The 20,292-nt window shown below is 36.4% G+C and overlaps 1 protein-coding gene across 3 annotated transcripts in view; it reads right to left on the bottom strand.

The window, feature by feature from the left end:
• The window catches only part of LOC107752523 (glutamate receptor ionotropic, kainate 5), a 112,870-nt gene that overhangs the window by 23,769 nt on the left and 68,809 nt on the right, over positions 1-20,292 (bottom strand). For all 3 annotated transcript variants that reach the window (XM_016568521.1, XM_016568522.1, XM_016568523.1), the window contains 11 exons: positions 18,929-19,102; positions 17,733-17,897; positions 15,255-15,352; positions 13,192-13,357; positions 11,237-11,415; positions 10,856-10,909; positions 6,770-6,931; positions 5,958-6,110; positions 4,388-4,492; positions 3,905-4,012; positions 1,368-1,571 (listed from right to left, as the gene is read on the bottom strand). In XM_016568521.1, the coding sequence (XP_016424007.1) occupies positions 1,368-1,571; positions 3,905-4,012; positions 4,388-4,492; positions 5,958-6,110; positions 6,770-6,931; positions 10,856-10,909; positions 11,237-11,415; positions 13,192-13,357; positions 15,255-15,352; positions 17,733-17,897; positions 18,929-19,052 (1,518 nt within the window). In that variant the 5' untranslated portion in view covers positions 19,053-19,102. The remainder of the gene's footprint in view (positions 1-1,367; positions 1,572-3,904; positions 4,013-4,387; positions 4,493-5,957; positions 6,111-6,769; positions 6,932-10,855; positions 10,910-11,236; positions 11,416-13,191; positions 13,358-15,254; positions 15,353-17,732; positions 17,898-18,928; positions 19,103-20,292) is intronic.

Below are 20,292 nucleotides of genomic sequence, written 5' to 3'. Positions count from 1 at the left end.
TTAGTTTTCCCCCCTGCTGTACCGAAATCATACCGAACCGTGACGTTAAAACCGAGGTACGTACCGAACTGTCATATTTGTGTACCGTTACACCCCTATTAATTATAAATATTATATTATATATTAAATAGAATGTTTGGGGGTTACTTCAAACATTTTCATGAATGAACATACAATTACACTAAACAAATAGTAACTGTAAATTCAGATCGGACACGCAGTATTCAACGATTTTTAAAAAAATGCTACGAATATTTTTTATTTAGATTAGTAATATTAATACATTTCATTAATTACTGAACATTGGTAACTTTATCATATTGCTGTTGCTGCAGTTTTATTACAGCAATTAAGGCATGTGTACTTTTAATAGACATAAAAGCAAAAAATAAATTGTGGTTTAGCTTTAGATTTGATCATTAAACATTAAATATTATACATCATACATCACATTTATATTAATTATACATTACATTTAATAATGTCTAATATATTCAATATATGATATTGAATAAAAATGGTTGGAGGTTATTTCAGACATTTTGATGAATATACAATTACATTAAACAAATTGCTTTTAACACTAAATTCAGATTATACAAGCTGTAGAAAAAAAAAGTGAAATTATTTTTCAATTAGTTTTTGTTATTAAACATTAGTGCATTATCATATTCCTGCTGCTGCAGTTTTATTAAAGCAATAAGCCACAAGGGATCTGCATTTTTAATGGATATAAAAGCAAATAAAACCTGTATTATAAAAGAACAATGTCTAATATATTCAATATATAATAATATATATAAATGTTTGAAGGTTATTTCACACGTTTGATGAATGAACATACAATTACATTAAACAAATAGTTTTTAACTCTACATTCAGATTGTACAAGCTGTATAAGAAAAAAAATGCTGTTGTTTGACAACTTTAAATAATTGTTTATTCAGATTATGAATAATTAAAACATTTTATTTCAGGATTGCTTTTACATGATTATCTGTGCTATTTTGTATTTTCGTTAAAGTGTAAAGTGTATTGGTTTTACATTGTTGTGCTTGCTTTTGTGTAAAGCACTTTAAGAAAGTAACGTTAAAAGGTGCGAAGAAATAAAAAGAAATTTATTATTATTAATAATAAATGTAATTACTTGTTGAACATTGGTGGATTTGATCATATTCCTGTAGCTGCATTTTTATTAAAGCAATAAGAATCAAGGAATGTGCATTTCCAATGGATATAAAGCAAATAAAAAACTCATGTTATAAAAAGCCCAAGAGTTTCATTGAGGGTCAGGGTGACTGAAAAGGGTCTCTATTTTTAAATAATGTGTCCACAGAGCTTAATTATGGACGTGCAGACATGCATACCCTGTTGATGAGTTCCCCCACCATGCCAGTCCATGACCCATTAGATTCTGGAGCTCCATACAGCCCGTCATCCACCAGCTTGATCCGGAAGGAAAACTTCAGTATGTCTGCCAGCTCCCGCAGCATATCCACACAGAATCCCTCGTACTGATCGTTACCCTGGAAGTCCTGGTAGTTTGCCTTGCGCATCACGTATGGATCTTCCTATAAAACAGGACGAAGGTAACATTTAACGCTCTAATATTCCACTCTCAGTTTCTATATAGTGAAGCACCATAAACTCAATGAAAGTCAATAGCCATACAGTGGAAGTGGCATTTTGACTGGTGTTAAGCCATGAAATGGCAGTAAAATCCAGTGAAACGGTGCTTCCTTGGCCTTGACATGCGAAAGTTCCTATTTGGCTGCAGATTCCTGTTTTGAATGTATTATTTCTTCTACAGTATGTTGTTACCTCGGGATAGCAAACCTATTTTCTTCATTTTGCAAACACATGATGCAAATAAGATGGTTAACAATGAAGGGATGACTTGTTATGCCATGAGATTGTTATTTTTTTTAAACAGAACAAATACAAACATTAAAACATTCTAAAATAATTAGAGTCCAATACATTTGTATGTTATTAGGAGTTGCTTAAATGTGTTTGTTGCCTGGAAGCAACATTGTATGATAGTGGAATGAATAATGATGCAGTGAATATGGATGCAATCAATGAAGGTACTATAGAAAATATTGCAACTATCATTTGTTGTTTTTAATTTACATTTTGATCTTCTGTGGTATTATCCACTCTGCTTTCATAATGGGACATATTTCAGAGTGAAACACTAAATTAAATGAGAAAAATGCAAAGCAATTCTCTGTGTTATCCATCTGGAATTGATTGGATGCTGAGACGTGGCTGTAATATACCAGAATGGAACGAAACCGAAAGTTGGTATAGAAATTGTTGGCCTGAGCTAGAAACTGATGACTTTCCCACAATAAGACTAGGAAAATGACCCCTTTAAAATATGTCCTGGCTCTTCCAAGCTTTATAATGGCAGTGAATGAGGTTTAAGATAAAGTTGGATGGATGAAGTCCAATAAATGTGCATAAATCCATCATAAAAAGTGCTCCACACAGCTCCGGGGTTTCTTCCGAAGTGAATCAATGCCTTTGTGTAAGAAAAATATCCATATTCAAAATTGTATAAACCATAATCCCTAGCTTCTGCTAACTGTCGTACGCGCGTTCACGAGAGAGTGGCGTCCAGCGGATGATGTAGGATGTTGGCGTGGCGTAGCGTAAACTCCAGTAAGAATATGCTAGTCTCGCAAGAACCAAGTTTTGTTTACAGCAAAGGAAAACCAGTCTCCTCATGGCTTATATAGAAATCCTTCGACATTTTCCTTTACAAATCCTCATTTTGTACTTCTAATTTGTGACCGGTGTTTAGTTTTGCTTTCTCTTCTGTGCTTCTGCGTTTGTCACTTCCATGTTCGTCACCACGTTTGCCTACGTCATCCGCTGGAACACCACTCTCTCGTGTACGCGCATACGAAGGTTAGCAGAAGCTAGAGATTATGGTTTATAAAGTTTTAGATATGGATATTTTTCTTACACAAACGCATCGCTTTGCTTCAGAAGGCCTTTATTAACCCCCGGAGCCGTGTGGAGTACCTTTTATGATGGATTTATGCCCTTTATTTTGTTTCAGAATCTCTACAGCCATTCACTGCCATTTTAAAGCTTTGAAGCGCCAGGACATTTTTTTTATATAACTCCGACTGTATTCGTCTTACGGAAGAAAGTCATATACACCTAGGATGGCTTGAGGGTGAGTAAATCATGGGGTAATTTTCATTTTTGGGCGAGCTATGCCTTTAAGAATATAAATAAAATCAAATAAAATTACTTTTTCATAATGAATTCGACAGAACAACGTAGGTTTGCTTAAATTGTAGGTTTGCTTAAACACCTACTTTGTGATGGCATGAATGAATCTAGTCTTAAATGGATATTTCACCCCAAATTTAAAATTGTCATCATTTACTCACCCTCAACCTTTACTCAGAAAAAAAGAAAATCATACAGGTTTGGAACAACATGTGGGTGAGTAAATGATGACATAATTTTCATTTTGGGGTGAACTACCCCTTTAATCTATGTTTTGAGATTTTCAAGTTGGAATCTAGTAAGCTCTCAATCATAAACTCAAGAAACAACATTATTACACTATATAAGCTCTGTGTAAGCAAGCAAGGCTTCTGAATTATCTCATATCCTCCCTGATTTAAATAATGCATTACTTTTACAAACATCTGTAGAGCCCATAACATTTAAGGCACCTTAATGCAGAATTTGGTTTAGAGAGGTGCTCTAAAAAGATTCTGCCTGCCCATGTGCAAGATTTAATCTGGAAAGCTTGTAAAAGTGAGTGCCAAATTTGTAAAAACCCTATAATTCACAATTATCTCTGGCCTGAAATGCTCCTGCCTATGTGCTGCCAAACCCACAAAGCCCACAGACTCATATATGGAGAAGATCTTACCAGTATTGTGGTGACGATGAGCGTCTTGTTGGCTAAGGTTTCAGACCTGTTGATGTCTAAAGATGTGGAGTTCATAGCCAACGTGTTATTGGAGTACCAGACACCGATCTGCACATGAAGTAAAAAAAAGATGCCTCGCTTTAATAACAAAGAAGGCACAGTTAGAACTACTTTCATGAACAAACCTAAGCTGAAAGAGCTAAATCATATAAAATCATTTGCGACCCATTTAAAAGCATGTCTGGTCTCGCAGGGGGGAAACAGGCAGGAATAAACGAGTTGAGCGAATAAGACGAGGGGATGAAGGAGAGATAAAAGAGCATGAAGTGAGGGATCAATACTATGATCAATAAGAGAGGAGTGAAGTGGTGATTACTCCAGCTACCACCCATTCATTAGACCTCACAACCTCTCCCGTGATTCCGGATAAAATGCAGAGTTAGTGTTCATGAGAATGAGTTTGTGTGTGTGTACGCACGTTACCTCTTTGTGACCCCCCTTGAATTTCTCAAGAATACGCAGCGTGTAATTGGTCCTCTGGCCTTTGCTGTTAAACTCCACGCGGCCTGTTAGGCCGTCATACTCTACCTAAAATGAAAGAGAGAGAGAGGTGGGATTTAAACCAAGGGGAACAAACAAGAATGACGAATAGCATTAATTTTGACCTACAATATTAAGGTAGAAATTATAGCGCAGGCGGCGAAAAAGAGAGAGACAGCCAGAGGACAAACTTTGAGATGATTAAGAAAGTTAAGGTGAAGTGTCACTTCTGCTCCACCGGCGTCACCAAATGCAATCGCAAAAATAATGACTGTTTTCATTATTATTGGCAAGGGAGGTAAACACTTGGAGTTATGGAGACAAACCAAGAATGGCGGACGAGTGGAGGTGCGGAGATGGTGCCAAATAGAGTGCTGAAATGATGGAGTGATGGACAAACTGCAAAACAGATGGAGGGACACAATGAATGAAAGAGCGCACTTGTGACTAGACACCACAAACACCATCTCTAGGATCTCACAGAGTATAATAGCTGCATTAAAATGATAAAATACAAGCAGGCCTTCAGACAGGTTGCAATAAACTTTGCACATCTGGTGTTAAGGGCACACTTATAATTGCTCTGAAACTAATGTCAGTTGTAAAATTACTGTGGCTGGGTATAATCATCACAGAGGACATAAAAGTCCTACTGCATTGGTCATCATCAGGCCTGTCGATGGACGGGACAACTGGGAACATTTTCCTGGGCTCTGTGACAAAGGCAGCCCATTAAGCACTCCAGCTACTTGTGAATTTTTTTTATTTTTTTATTAACATTAATTTGTTGCACATTAATTTGTAGCCTATGAGGCCTGTGAATTCAATTCAGCAAGTTTCTAATTAAATTAGTAATTTGTGTCATCTATATGCATAGATTTTGCATTTATTTTATTCATTTAGTAATTTATTACTAATTTAGTAATATATTTAATTATATACAATTATAGATTTTTTTTTGATTTAAGTTGGTTCATTTGCTGCTGTTATTGCTGTTTTCTGCATAGTTTCGCAGTGCTGAACTGTGCTAAATGTTTCTTGATGATGTTAAATGATGCTCAGCGACACTCGATGCACAATAATGCATTGGCAAAGGTTTAGATTTATTGGAGAGTAAATTGAAAAGCAACCGTCATAAACTCTCTGAATCTTGTTTATCGACGCCAAGGGGCCGCTGCATAGATTACAAAGATTTTTTTCCCCCATAGCATGCACTGATAAACTGTGCACAAAGAGACCGGGAATGTATGTTGAGAAAGTAAATAAGGTCAATTTCAATTTCATGTTGACTTTAACACAGCCTATAAAAGCCAATAAGCAGTTGCACGCAGAATCACATCAACATAAAAACCATATTAAAACGAGGACACTGATGATTAGGCTTCTACAGCTCATCAGAGACGACATCAAAGTGACATACAGTAACAACAGCTGTGTAAAGACTAAACACTAAAGTCATCAAATGCAGCAGTCAGAAAATGGCTGCAAACGGGGTAGCCATGGTGACACGTACCATGCGCAGGTAGTTCATGAGACTGGTGCCGTGCTGCCAGATGAGTGAAGACGTGCAACTCAGAGGCTTCACTCCGATCTCCTGACTGCGGTTCAGTTCTCGCACCGCTCCGACCACCACATGCACTGCATCGAACATCAGTGCTGATGACAACTGTAGGTGGAGAGAGAGCATGAGAGAAACGAGACGAGAGGTACGCCGAGGCGAATATAGAAAGAAAGAAGAAGAAAAAGAGAATAAAGGAAGGTAGAATTGAGAAAGACAGCAAATGAGGTCATTAGGGAGGCAAGGAGACTTCACGTCTGTTAGGGCCCTACAGCAACTGTCTTGGAGTTCCTAAATTACGTTGTGTGGCACACATCCTACTTGGACACATTTCGAAAAAACCTTCTGGCAGAAATAACATCTCATTATTCCATAGATTTAGTAGTTACTATGGTTTACAGTACGCAGTTTTTCCCAATCTAAGCAAATCTCAGCAAAATCTGGTTTAAATAATGCAATGGAATGTCAATCAAATTACTGAAATTATGGAGGCTCTTGGAATTTAAAAAAGCATTTTTAGATTCAAATGCAACCAAATACATCACTGTTATTCATATGCATCTCCTGACAGATCAAGTTTTAATTGCTTGATTTAAGAATGTTAACAAAATCACAACCTCTCACACTTCAAGTAACACAACAGCTCATATACAGGTAAAGGGTTTGCGTCCTAATGCTGAATTGCCACTGATTCATATATTTGTGAGTTGTAATATTTCTCATATATTATTTAGTATTATTTAGTATGTCTATCTTTGCAAGCTCACCGCTGGACCAGGATAGGGGCTGAGATCACAACCTTCCCTCCATGACAGGTTTAGACTCCTGATGAACTCTAAGTAGAATGGATGACTGCTGTTCAACATGGAGAAGCCAACGATATTTGACAGATCATCTACCACATCATCCAACCTCAACAGAGGGAAATCCTGAGAGAGAGAGAGAGAGAGAGAGAGAGAGATTATAACACCTTTATTTAATACAAAACATCAAATGTAAACAATACAAACAAGCTATAAACCTCACATTAATTTATTTAAATCATTTAAAATATGCATCGTTTTCAGTCCAGCACAACATTTTTTTCTACACCCCAAAACTCTTCAAATTTTTCAAGTTTTTCCATGTGTGAATAAAAACATTTATTTGTGTATTATTCTTACCTTAATAAGCCCCTTAAATGACATTTCAACATTCTTATTACAGCCATAAACAATTCGGTTTACTACATAGACTGCCATTTTGGCTTGACCTAAAATGAAGTCTAACAATCGTCCTTTCTTCTTTTTTTCTTAAAAAAAATAATAATATAAAAAGGATGCATACTTTCACATCCAGATCGTCAAGAGGCACAGGAAGTTCCTCAGGTTTGCTTTCGAGGGCAAAGCATACCAATACTGTGTTCTTCCGTTCGGACTAGCTTTGGCTCCTCGAACGTTTACAAAATGTATGGACGCAGCTCTGGCCCCGTTGCGGTTCCAGGGTGTCCGAATCTTGAACTACCTGGATGATTGGCTAATACTAGCTCAATCTCAGGATCAGGCATGGATACAGGCAGTTGTGTCGTACCTCAATCGTCAAGGGGGATTACGTTCTCGTAGTCTCCACTTGAAAGCATATAAGCATCTCGTGGAGGGAGCCCTAGAATTCATAATAGTGTCGTAATCTCAGCCGAGAGACCAGAACACATTAGCGTACTCCGCTCAAGGGCCACGCCCATAACCTCCATAATTCCGGTCGAGGATGCCAAATCATGCCCCGAGCTTGTGTCAACAGATCGTGTCTGAGGGGAACCTCCCATGGAGGGCCGGCTAGCAGACTGACCAGGTCCGAGAACCACGACTGAGTGGGCCACCGCGGGGCCACCAGCAACAGGTGCTCCACTCTTTCTGATCGTCTTTCACACGCTAATCACTCGCTCTGCCACTCCACTACACGTTTTGTCAGTTGGTGCGCATGCACATAATCTTTTCCTCATATTAACGAAAACAGGCGCGATGTTCATATACTTACTGTACACCGGTGTCACGATGCAGGTGAGTGTTTAACAGTTAAAGTATGAATTACTCATGGTTTTCTCACAGTATTTAGTATAAACTGTTATTTTTGTCAAACAGTTAACAAGCACTGCTAGTCAGCCCAGTTTGGCCACTGTTTTATCATCCTGTTAGCATGAGCTGAGGTGAGTTTACTAGAATATTCTCTAACACCTTGTCAGCACTGCTTTAACGCTATAAATATTTAAATTTGAACGTTTTACAGATGAAAACTCGGTCTGTATATTATTTAAAAGTATTACTAATATAGTAAAGAAGTTGCTGTAATAGTTATTGAAGAGAATATAGTTTATATTTTATTTATTGACGTTCAGGGACATACTGGTAAAAATATGAGAACTTAATCATTGAATATAAACAATTTGTGGTTTTAGACTATTAACACTGCAACACAGTAAAGCTGAGTATACTGAGAGCTCTTACAAGTAAAATGTAAATATATGTTTGCATTTTTTTGTAATGTCATCACTGCGTTTTTCCAGATATTTGTCTCCAGATATTGTCTTGACTTGTAATGATGTAGTGTGACTTCAACCCTTTGTGACTGCAAACTTAAACACAGCTTTTAATAAATTTAAAGTAAACTCAAACAAATTCTTCAACTAATTTAATTACTAATGAACAGATTTGAAAACTATTGATTTTGAAAATCTTGAAATGACAGAAATGAATGCAACAGTGACATTCAACAATAATAAAACTATTTTACAGTGCATAAAATTATATTACACATTTATAGTGATTTAATAAATGTGTGCTTCACTCAAATTCAATATTTACATATAATTCAAAAAAGGTCTACAGGATTTTTAAATAGCTACATTTGCCCAGCCAGTTTTTGCAAATATCTGCTCCTCCCTACGGGATTGGGAAAACCCTCATCCATAAATAAATAGTAATTTACTGAAGGCAATATTCAACCCAGCTAGAATTCCACTCAATGTAAATGGTGCCCACTGGGAACGTTCAAGGAAAACATTGGCTCAAATTGTTTTAGAAAAAAGGGACTATTTTAGCTGTCCTTGAGTACCATGGCTTTCACCTTGTCTACCAAATCAATCAGCTCTTGTGCTTTGTTATTTACTGGCAAGTGGATAATCCCAAGAGGTACAGTAGGCAGTGAGTTTGTCAATGGTAAAGTCAACAAAGACTTTTTCTGTAGCTGTGTAGCAGCAGTATGGGAAGCTATTGGTGAATCCATCAATTGGTGCCAGAGCAAAGCAGCTTTTAGGTTATTTATCACAAACGGTTTCCATCTATATGGCAGCTGAAGGAGGATCCAACTCCTCCTACTGTATAAAGACACCCATTCAGTTTTTCATAAAGAGCTTCCCAATATGTCTGCATACATTGATCCCCAAGAAAATTCCCAACACTTTTAAGACCTTCTAGAGTTGAGGTGCATTTCAAGTGAAGCCGTACAATGTCCTTGTTCTGTCATTGACCCTTTCAGCAGCAGTAGGCCTTTTGATTCCTCCTAAGGATGCTTGTAATACAGTTTATGAATGGAGGTATGACAGATAACGTTACTGCCTTTGAAGGGCTTGATAATGGCAAGTATCTTTCATCTTCCGTCTGCTCTCAATTAGATTGCTGACAATGCGAATCTGACAAGAAGATGACCTTATTCAAGACGCAGACTTAATTTTAGAGACTGCTACTAAAAGCCATCACTCAACAGCCACCAAAGAATCAAATATACATCTGCAGTATTGCCTGGAGGTTGTCTGTATCTGTCTCTGTTTTTTGGAAAAAGCTTGCCAAAGTCAGATGAATAAAGGGCTAAGCTTGAATTTGGAAGTTTAAATGAGCAGTTTTAAGAAAAAAAAAGACTGAATTTCATTTTATAACACTTTATAAAAAATGTACATAGAAAATTCTTTATGATGCCATAATGGTGCATTTCTAAATTAAAACATATCTGACAAGAAGATGACCTTATTCAAGACGCAGACTTAATTTTAGAGACTGCTACTAAAAGCCATCACTCAACAGCCACCAAAGAATCAAATATACATCTGCAGTATTGCCTGGAGGTTGTCTGTATCTGTCTCTGTTTTTTGGAAAAAGCTTGCCAAAGTCAGATGAATAAAGGGCTAAGCTTGAATTTGAAAGTTTAAATGAGCAGTTTTAAGAAAAAAAAAGACTGAATTTCATTTTTATAACACTTTATAAAAAATGTACATAGAAAATTCTTTATGATGCCATAATGGTGCATTTCTAAACTAAAACATTCACAATAAAAAGTAATTCAACTCATCTTCTTTCATACTCCTATTCATGTATCTTTAGACTTTTTTTGGTTGGCAGGCACGCTCTCAGCTAAATTGCTGCCTTACTGCAGAGTGAACTCTGGCTTCCTCCCAAATCCAAAAAGACAAATAAATAAAAACTTCATAAAAAATGCAAGTTAATCAAATGTAATCTCTAAATGTTTTAAATATAAAAAATTTGCCATTTACTGAGGCCATAAGAACCATTATGTTTGAACAGTCTCAAATCTTCTCTTCCAAGATTCAATTTGCCTCTCAAGGTCAAATGCTTTAGCCTACTTCACTTTAACTTGTAACAGTCGTATTAAAATCCTAAGCTCACAACAGAAGCATATGCGACCTCAAAACAAGGACATAATCCACCTCATCTACGATGATGATGATAAACGGCATGCATGCACTGTGCATCTGTGATGAGCTGGTCAATGGCCAGGCCTGCCGTCACTGTTATTGGATGAAAGTGGGTTAAGGGGAGAAAGGGTAGTGTGTCATTGATGAAAGTGAAAAAAGGGGGTTTGTTTACCATTGTGGTGAGGATGTACTTGTAGAAGGCTGACGTCATGCCTAATTCTGAGGCCTAGAGAGAGGAAAAAACAGCAAGAGATATGTTATATATCAGAAATCTAATTGTAAGTCATACTACTGAGTTGAGTCATATTGAGTCATGTCAGGTATCCGTTCTTCAGTTGTGTTGAATATAAAATCTAAAAACAACAAATCAGGTATTAAAAAAAATCTAATTTAAACTTGGCAATAAACTAAATATAAGTATTTAGAAAAAAATATACTGTAATACAATATTTATTTTCACTTAAATTGGAAGAAAAAAATAAGAATTCAGAAAAAAATCTAAATACAGTAATTTTAATTTCTGACTTTTTGACCCCTATATGAGCACACATACCTTCTTTAGTATTAGTATTGACACAGATGCATTGGCATCAATGATAATAGTCGCAACTTTGTCATCACGGATTTCTTTCAGCAGGGGGGTGGGGTCCAAATGTTCATCAAGCATTCTGACTGAGAGTGTTTCCCGGGATATGAGGAAGTGACGCACAAGCTCCTCCAATCGCAGCAGGCCTGAGATGTAGCATAAAGCCCCATTATAGCATTATACAACTCAATTGGGCAAGCATGTTAAAAAACATTGTCAACATATATTCCTGGGCGTTTGTGAAAAATGTGTAAAACTCATCAATATTATTAGAATTCTTTTACAATGACTGTATATCAGAATGGGCATTCAGCATAAATATGTCAGGTTGTGATTAAAATAAATGTCATGTAACCATCTAAAACCTTTTAACAACTTTCATAAACTGTCAATTGCTGTAAACCTTACCTTTCTTTCCACCCTGTTCCTCCGTATTAAAGTCAGTGACTATCGAATTAAGTGACTTTGAGAGCCAATAAAGTTAATTCCGTATGTACATAAATTTGTGCTCTAAGCCACCACAAAATCCATATGGTGACTCCATTGATTTTGGACTGCAGTCAACAAGATGCATGGCTAACGATAACAGCAGGGTGAAGTGATGAAAGAGTGCTTTCTCAAAAAAACCAAACAAACACCATGTATCCATGCTCTCACACATCCACATCGGTAAGGAACCAATGTGTAGATGAGCACATCCATGCATGCTAATGCGCACAGAGAACTCAAACCCAAACGTTACCGCCTGCATCTTAAACAGACAAACGCTCGCTTTCACTTTAACACGAGCACAGAATGCGATAATTATATGGAAAAGGATGGGATAAGTGTAGATATGCAAACAGCAGTAAACAGTGGTGCATAAAACCAAAGCACCATTACCCAGACCATACCAAATCTAGCGAGAGCTGCTCGCATCAGCAAGTCACGAGAGATCAACTTTCAGTCAGCATCGTAACGGCTCAAATACGTTTCACTCTAGTGCGCTAACTACTTCTCATTAAGCTAAGTCAACAAAGTAGAACAAATACAATTAATATTTCTTCTTGTTTGCTTGCTTGTTGACACAATCCTTAATGTGATGTCCCTCAGATCAGAGGGAATCTGGATAGCACTACTCATATGAAAAACTTGAAAAATCACCTGAAAGCCAGATGTGCTTTTTTAATTAAGAAGTAAAGTGTTCAAGTGTTTCCAATCCCTTCAACCGTGGGTAGATATGTGGGGCGTGTTAGAACGAGCCGTTTTAGGGGGGCGTGGCAGAGTCTTAACTTTGATAAAGAATATCTCTTTGGTTTTGAGACTTTAGTCTTTGCAACTTCAGGGATCTTATCTATGCACAATCAGCTTGTAACACTCCAAAGAGAAAGGAAAACTTGAAATCGCATCATATGACCCCTTTAACAGTTAAACATGGTTACATATGGTAAAATCCCATACTATTGGTTTTATTTATTCTACTTTTATTCTTTATGTATTTTTCTTCAGTTTTAGATGAATGGAAAATGTTGCAAACCAAATTTGAATTCGTGTTGCTTATATACGCACTATGAACTAATGCGTGTGTGCTAACTGCTAATCCACAACACCAACATGTTTGTTCAATATAATGTCATTTTTATCATCATCATGCAGAAAAATGAATCCACACGTATAAAGCTAATAAGAGGTTTAATCTTATAAAAACATGTAATTTGCTGAAGCGGTGGCATGGACGTTAATAACATCATATAATAGGCACAAAGCCTAAGGATAATGCACTTGCGTTAAAAACAAAATTAATTGCGGCGTGAATCGGCTACTGTGAAATGAATTATAAAGGGCACTGTGCACAATGAACGGTTCAGTGTGATCTATAACAGCAGAAAGACAGAATGGCCAGTTCATAGTTGACCGTGTCTGTGTTTTCCCTGCAGACTTACACTCTGCTTTGGCACAAATCAAGCTGGCCGTCGGGTAACTGAAAGAGCGCAGGATGGCACCGATGGCCAAGCTTAAGTCCTCGTTGCTAGGATACAGCGTCACTGAGGCAAAGCGCAGATATGGCAAACGCGGAGTCTCCTCTGGACCAATCTTGATGTGAGGGATCTGAGAGGAATAGACAAGAATAAGGAGGAAGATTTAGAAGAATAGATTGTAAGATTGACTAACATGGGGTTTTCCATGGCTGATGCCAATATCTAAAGCAGCGGTTTTCAATCTTGGTCTCAGGGGACCAACAGCACTGTACATTTTGTACGTCTCTCTTTTTTAACACAGCTGATTCAGAACATCAGCTGGTTAAGAAGCAGCTCCATTAACTAACCTGAGCATGTGACGTTTTAAAATAAATTAAAATAGAAAACAGCCATTTTAAATTCACACTGTGCATTGAATTTATTTAATACACGAGTTTCACAATTTGAGTTGAATTACTGAAATAAATGAACTTTTCCACGACATTCTAATTTATTGAGATGCACCTGTACTTCATTATATTTTACTTTACCTGTTAGTGATGTCTTAATACTTTAGCTAATGTAGACTTTGTTTAAATAAATCTTTTATGAAACAAGTTATGACAGCCACTGTGTAAATGATTATATTTCAACAACAAATAGAAATTGTATAATTTAAATATTAATTTAAAAACTACATTATGTGCAATTTACATGTTTGCATACAAATTAAAAAAAATAAATAGTAATTGAATTTAAGTTTGAGCTCTGTTGTTAATTGACAACCATCTCAAAGAGGCACAAAATCAGTTTCACTGACTTTTTCATTAACTGTTCCCTCCTGGTGGAATGACCTGCCTAAATCAATCCGAGCAGCTGAGTCCATAACCATCTTCAAGAATTGACTAAAAACACATCTGTTCCACCTTTATTTCACCCTCTAACTCTAGCACTTTCTATTCTATTTTAATTCTACTTTATCTATATTTATCTTTTTTTTTATTTAAAAACAAAAAAGCACTAGCTTTCTATTTTTTCTGTTCTATCTTTAGTTTTGACTGCTTTTATTGTCCTCATTTGTAAGTCGCTTTGGATAAAAGCGTCTGCTAAATGACTAAATGTAATTGTAACCTTAATGTAAAAGGGCTCCCTATAGTTTAGAGTAGAAGTATGTTTTTATCCCTAAGAAAATTTTTATTTTAATGGAATTTATTTAAAGAAAAAGCAATTTGTTCAGTAAACCATTGTTGACATATGGTGAGAAGACAGCGAGATAAAATGTGAACAATGACAATAGGGCTGTGCGAAGATTCAGATTTTCAATTCAGAAGTTAAATTCAGAACTGAACTTAAAAAGTCTTTTAAATTCGAAGGTGAATTGAGGTACCAGACAGAATGTTGAATGTTGCAATTTAAATTAAAAGAAGTAGAATTAAAATTCTAAGCATTTCATATAACTGCAATTTTTACTTAAAGTTTGGCTAAAATTTAGACTTCAAATGTTTGCTTAAATACTTGTTTAAAAGTTTAACAAATAGTTTAAAAAGTCTTGAGGCCTGAATGATTTATAGGCCTTACAGACAGAAGGACAGAATTACTGATATTCAGATCGTTGGACGATTGACATTTTTTAGTAATTTCCAGGTTTCAGTTATATTGAAAATTTGAGATTAAAAGTGCTGACCACACTGTATAAATATAATGCAATTTAATAACAGTAAATTAGGTGTACACAAAATGACTAAAATGAAATGCACATTCATTTTATGCAATATTAAATTGTTAATTGCCTGAGTGGGCACCAAAACGGCCAGATATCGGCCCTTTAATCATCCTGGCTGATATATCACTCTACAGTATCTCTCACCGTAAGGAAGGAGAAGAGAGAGAAAATACAGGAAATTAGGTCAGAGGGGGAGATTCTTTTCAAGCAGCAAAGCAAAGGCACACAGGAAATAATGTCCCGTGGCTGAGGAGCAGTGTAAATTTATCATTTCAAGAAATGCTCTCACAGACACATACGCAAACGCACTTCCTTTCATTCTCACCTCTTTTTCCCCACATATATGACTGACGGTGGATCCGGAAGCAGGACTAGAGGCAGGACCAATGACAGAGACCACTCCCTTTGGCAGGATCTGACACACTGAGAGGGGTAAAGATGTATTATTAGAAAGAGACAGATAAATAGAGGTACCGTGAGAGAGAGATAGAGAGCGGGGTGATAGAGCAAGACAGTGACTGAATGAGAAAAGGACAGGGTAGAGAGAGACAGACATTGCAGCGGGCAGAGAAAAAGCCAACGTCTTGGACGCCGTCCAGTTCTGTGTCCTGTTCATAGATGATATATCAAATTAGGAGTCAATGCAAAGCTCTTTTTGATTAATTACATCAATAAGCACAACACAGATTTATGCTCTGCCTACAGGAGATTGCTGCTCTAATTCTACACAAGAACGAGGGGGAGAGAGAGCACACAGGGTGTATATTTAGATGAAAAGATTTTTTTCTTGCTTGCTTTTGAACTGTGTTGCATTGAATTGTTCAGGGCACTGTGCATGTGTGACATGGGTATGTAATTCATTTTGCATCAAATGAAAATCTTTTATCCTGTTACATTCACATGCTGTGAGTGTGTGTTATCGGTCCATTTAAGTCCAATGGTTAAAGCAAACTTGAATTAAAAATTGACTCTATTTTTTTCTTTCTTTAGCCGTGTTCTTAACCTTTTTGTGCACTCCTCAGCAGTACATGTTCTAAAGAAAAAAAAAAGTTTTTCATCAAAATGTAATAACTTTCTCCAATGAAAATAATGTTAACCAACAGCTAAATGGCTTAAAAAGATTAAAGAAAAAAATGTAAGCATTGCTTCAAATTACTGTTGCAGGAAATCAGCATTAAATCTTGCCAGTAGGTAATTTAAATTTGTTTACAATAACAGTATAATATAATAATAATAATTTAACTATTAATTATTAACTATTGATAATAATTAGTATATTAATTAAATATACATTTGAAAAATAAATCATCCATACTTGACCTTGAACCTTGGCTTTCTATTCAAAAAGCATCCGCTAAACTCCATTCTGTTATGGAAGGCCCACTTATTAATACAGTCAAATAATTGGAAAGTAAAAATAATAATAATTTTGTAGATGGGTCAATATCACCATAGAGTGCCTTTCAACCCTCACAATACTCAAAAATGTTGGTTATAATTTCCCATTCGCTTTATGTCATGTCATAAATAGTAGACACTCAAGTACTATAGAAACATATTAGCTGAGCTCCCACACATTTCTTTTTAGATAATTATGAGCCATTATTCGAAGCATAAACCATAATATATGTCCACCCTGTCATGGACATATATAATACTGTTAAATACATATTTATTGCAATATTAAGATGCAAATTATATTTTCTGAAAGGTATGATGTCCCTTTCCTAAACAAGGTTATTTGTTTGCTTCCAAATTATAAATACATAAAAGATTTTATGTAAACCATGTGTTTATAAAGAAACTCATGAGAAAACTGTGATATTTGGATGCAGTTTTTTGTTTGCATGTTATTGCCCCCACACCTAGCTATTGAACACACTGGATTATATTGATATGATTGAATTATTATTTAAAATATTATTGTAAAATATCAAGATGACGGGGTGGACCAGCTCATGACGGGGTGGACACATAATGTAGAACACACAAAGCATGACAAAATATGACAATGAAACATTTTTTCAACTTCGAAAAAATAAAATAATAATAATAAATAATGTAATTACATCCTCAATCACATTGATATCCCACCCCCCCCATTCATTTGAGTTTTTAGCAATATTAACTACAAATGAATGCTGTGTGAATTTTGAGCTTCAGTTAGTATATTAGCTTACAAAAAACTGTGACTAGCTAAATAGTTAGTCTGGTTGTTGAGAATTTGGTATATTTAAACTTACATATTTTATGATTTGACAATATTCTACTATCATTCAAATTTAATGAGCAGAGCATGGGACATAGCAAAATAACACGTATCCTCTTACACAAAACAAAACAAAAAAATCTAGAAAATGTATCTAAAGAGCCAAGTAATGCTTTTGTTATGAATATAAAAACTTAGCCTAATATAACACACCCTTTCATAGTCATTTTTATGTTAAGTTATCATGGCAAATTAGTTATGTACAGCCACCCTAAAGTGATATTGATCCAGATAACTCAAGATTAAATCTTGCCAATGGTTAATTGAATTCTGGTTAACAAAAAATATAATATAACAGCAAATAACAATACATTACAAAAAGAAGTCTTCCAAACTTGACTTTCCATCATCAACCTTGACTTTCCATTCAAAAGCATCCTGTCCCAACCTTCAATTTGTTGTTGTTGTTGTTGCAGGCTTTTCATTCAAGCTGTTGAGGTTTCATTCAAAATACTTCACATTACAGAAGTAAAATTGTGAATGCCGTTTGATGTGGGTACCAGTATGTGTGTGTAGTCGTTTTGTTGGACTCACTTGTGTCTGTAGTCTCATACTGAGAGTCTCTCTGCAGCTCAAAGATGTCGACCTCCACACGGGCTCGTGCCGGGCCCTCCATCACACTGTTGATGTTCTCTCGGGCCAGAGCCAATGCCAACCGCTCTCCACGTCCACACGCTGACTGATCATCTAAAATAGCAGCTGAAGAGGAACAGAAAAAGCTCTGTGTTTTGTTTCCGCTCTGGAATTTAATTGAGTTTTCTGATGTTGACGATTGAAGTTGCGTTTGTTATTGCAAAAAGATGGAGTTACTCATCATGATTGAACAGAAACAAGTTTGCAACGAATGTCGCATGTTGTGATTTTAACTGATTAGATTGTGCTACTGAGCGCATTTTCTTTGGAGGCTTGCCAAAAATTAATTGATGCTTTATTGTTCGCAATAATCTAGACGAACATGCTGATACTTGAAGCAATCAGTCAACATGCTGTGAAGCAACAGCCAAGTACAAGCCACTTTGAAAAAGGCTCCTGCTTGAATCCGATAATACGGCCTAATTTCGCCTGAACTCTGCTCTGAACGGATGCAAAACGGATTAATATTATTTTTGATAAATCAACAAAAAATAGAAGCAAAACGATCCTAACATACATATCTGAGATTATCGCTTCACGCTCTCTGCATAACAGGTGTTTCGTTGAAAAAGATTAGGCCTAGTAGGAGGTCAGTACATCAGAAGATGCATTTAAAACATTAAATCAAGAACAAGCTTTGTAGTCACTATAAATGTGGGTTTCACTTTGATGCTTGCTGCCTCCATTACAAAAAAAACATTTGGGTTATCAGGAGACTCTACCGCTGCTTATTCCAAGTAAAAAGTGTTTTATTTTTCACATGATCTCTATAGATGAAGCTGGAAGAACTGAGGCAGAATTAGGGTAGAAAGTGTACGAGGTTAGTTCCGCAGTTGCATAGGTGAAGTCCAGTAGTACTATTACTATTATCCCTGACTATTAACCTTTCCAACACAGTTTGTACTACTGACATGAATGATACCTCAAATTATGTGGCTTATCTCAGCAATGTACTATTTTCATCGGGTACATGATAAAACAGGCAAGATGATCCCATAGTTTTGACTTGGACCAGTAAAGCAATCACACCCTAGAAACAGAGAGATGATGTGAAGATGCAATTTTGTGTGTTTTGTATCAGGAAGTGGTGGACTCACCCATCCTGACGGCTGCGAGAGCGGGTGCCTGGCTGTGAGAGGACGGGGCCATGGTCAGCAGAAGCAACAGCAGGAGGAGGAAGAGGAGGTGAATCGACAGCAGCAGCGCTGACAGAGCCGGCATCTTCCACTGCTCCTCATGGAGAAAGGTCGTCTGGCTGCCTGCACCGCCACCTGGAGGGCAGGTACGGAATTATGCATGAGAAGTCACCCACTGACATACAGAATTAAAGGTGGGGTAAGCGATTTTTCAAAAACGCTTTAGAAAACTGATTCGGACCGAATAGCAAAACAAACTTGTAGCCAATCAGCAGTAAGGGGCGTGTCTACTCATGATGTGGAGGAGAGAGCGTTCAGTAAACAGGACGGACATTAGCCAAGCCAAGTCTCGAGGAGCAGAAGGCCTGCGATCGGACGACGAGGTTGCTTTGTTTCTTCTCGATAGGTGAGTAACACAGTGTCTGCGTCGCAACAGCTAGTTGTTGTCTGTCTGTCTAGTCTGTCTAGTACACTGGACGCGACAAAGCGACCGTTGAAAATCATTTGAAATTTGTGTCAATACGTCATAAATAGAACGCAGCAGCAGTTTTTTGACGGGGATTTGTCGTGTCGTGTCGTGCCGCATCCAGTGTAAATCATAGTAGGGGCGTTTTTTTTTGGTGATTTCAAATGTCAACATTGGCTACCAGAAATCGCTTACCCCACCTTTAAGAAAGAAATTAAGGATGCACGGTATTAAAATTCTGTCTGATACCGATAAGCAGGTAATCATTTTCATGTTATAGCCAGTAACCAATAATGGGCTGATATTAAAATTCTATTATGCCTAAATACATACTATTTTGGCTAAATAAAAATTAAATACAAATACAAAAAATATTAAATTGTCATGTTAAATGTTACCAGTGAATTTAGACATCACAACATTATTAATGTACTATATGAAAAATTGAGATTTTTTAGATTTTTTTTAAAGATTGCATTAAGAGTGTTACTAAATTTTAGTTTAACTGTTTGATTGATGCTTTTCAAAAAGAGAGATACAAAAGGGAAAAGGGCAGTATCAGCATTTCTCTCGATATGTTAAAGGTACTGCATAGTTCACCAAAAAGGTTTACACCACCCAAAGTTCACCCTCACGCCATCCAAGATGTAATAGTGAGTAAATTAACAGCAAATTTTCATTTAAGGTTAACTTTCCCTTTAACAGAGAAGACAAAGCAAGGTGAGATCAGACAAAAGTATTTCTCACACTTTGAATCAAGTCAAGATTCAAAAAATGTAAAATATAAAAAAAGAATATATATATATCCTCCCCCCATTTGCTACTTAATTAGCTAACACAAGCTATCTGTGCCAGGTAT

Source organism: Sinocyclocheilus rhinocerous, unplaced genomic scaffold, assembly GCF_001515625.1.
Source record: "Sinocyclocheilus rhinocerous isolate Xijiao unplaced genomic scaffold, SAMN03320098_v1.1 scaffold1342, whole genome shotgun sequence".
Taxonomy (NCBI): Eukaryota; Metazoa; Chordata; class Actinopteri; order Cypriniformes; family Cyprinidae; genus Sinocyclocheilus; species Sinocyclocheilus rhinocerous.
Note: the sequence above shows the minus strand (reverse complement) of the source record. Positions and strands in the feature narration are given on the sequence as shown.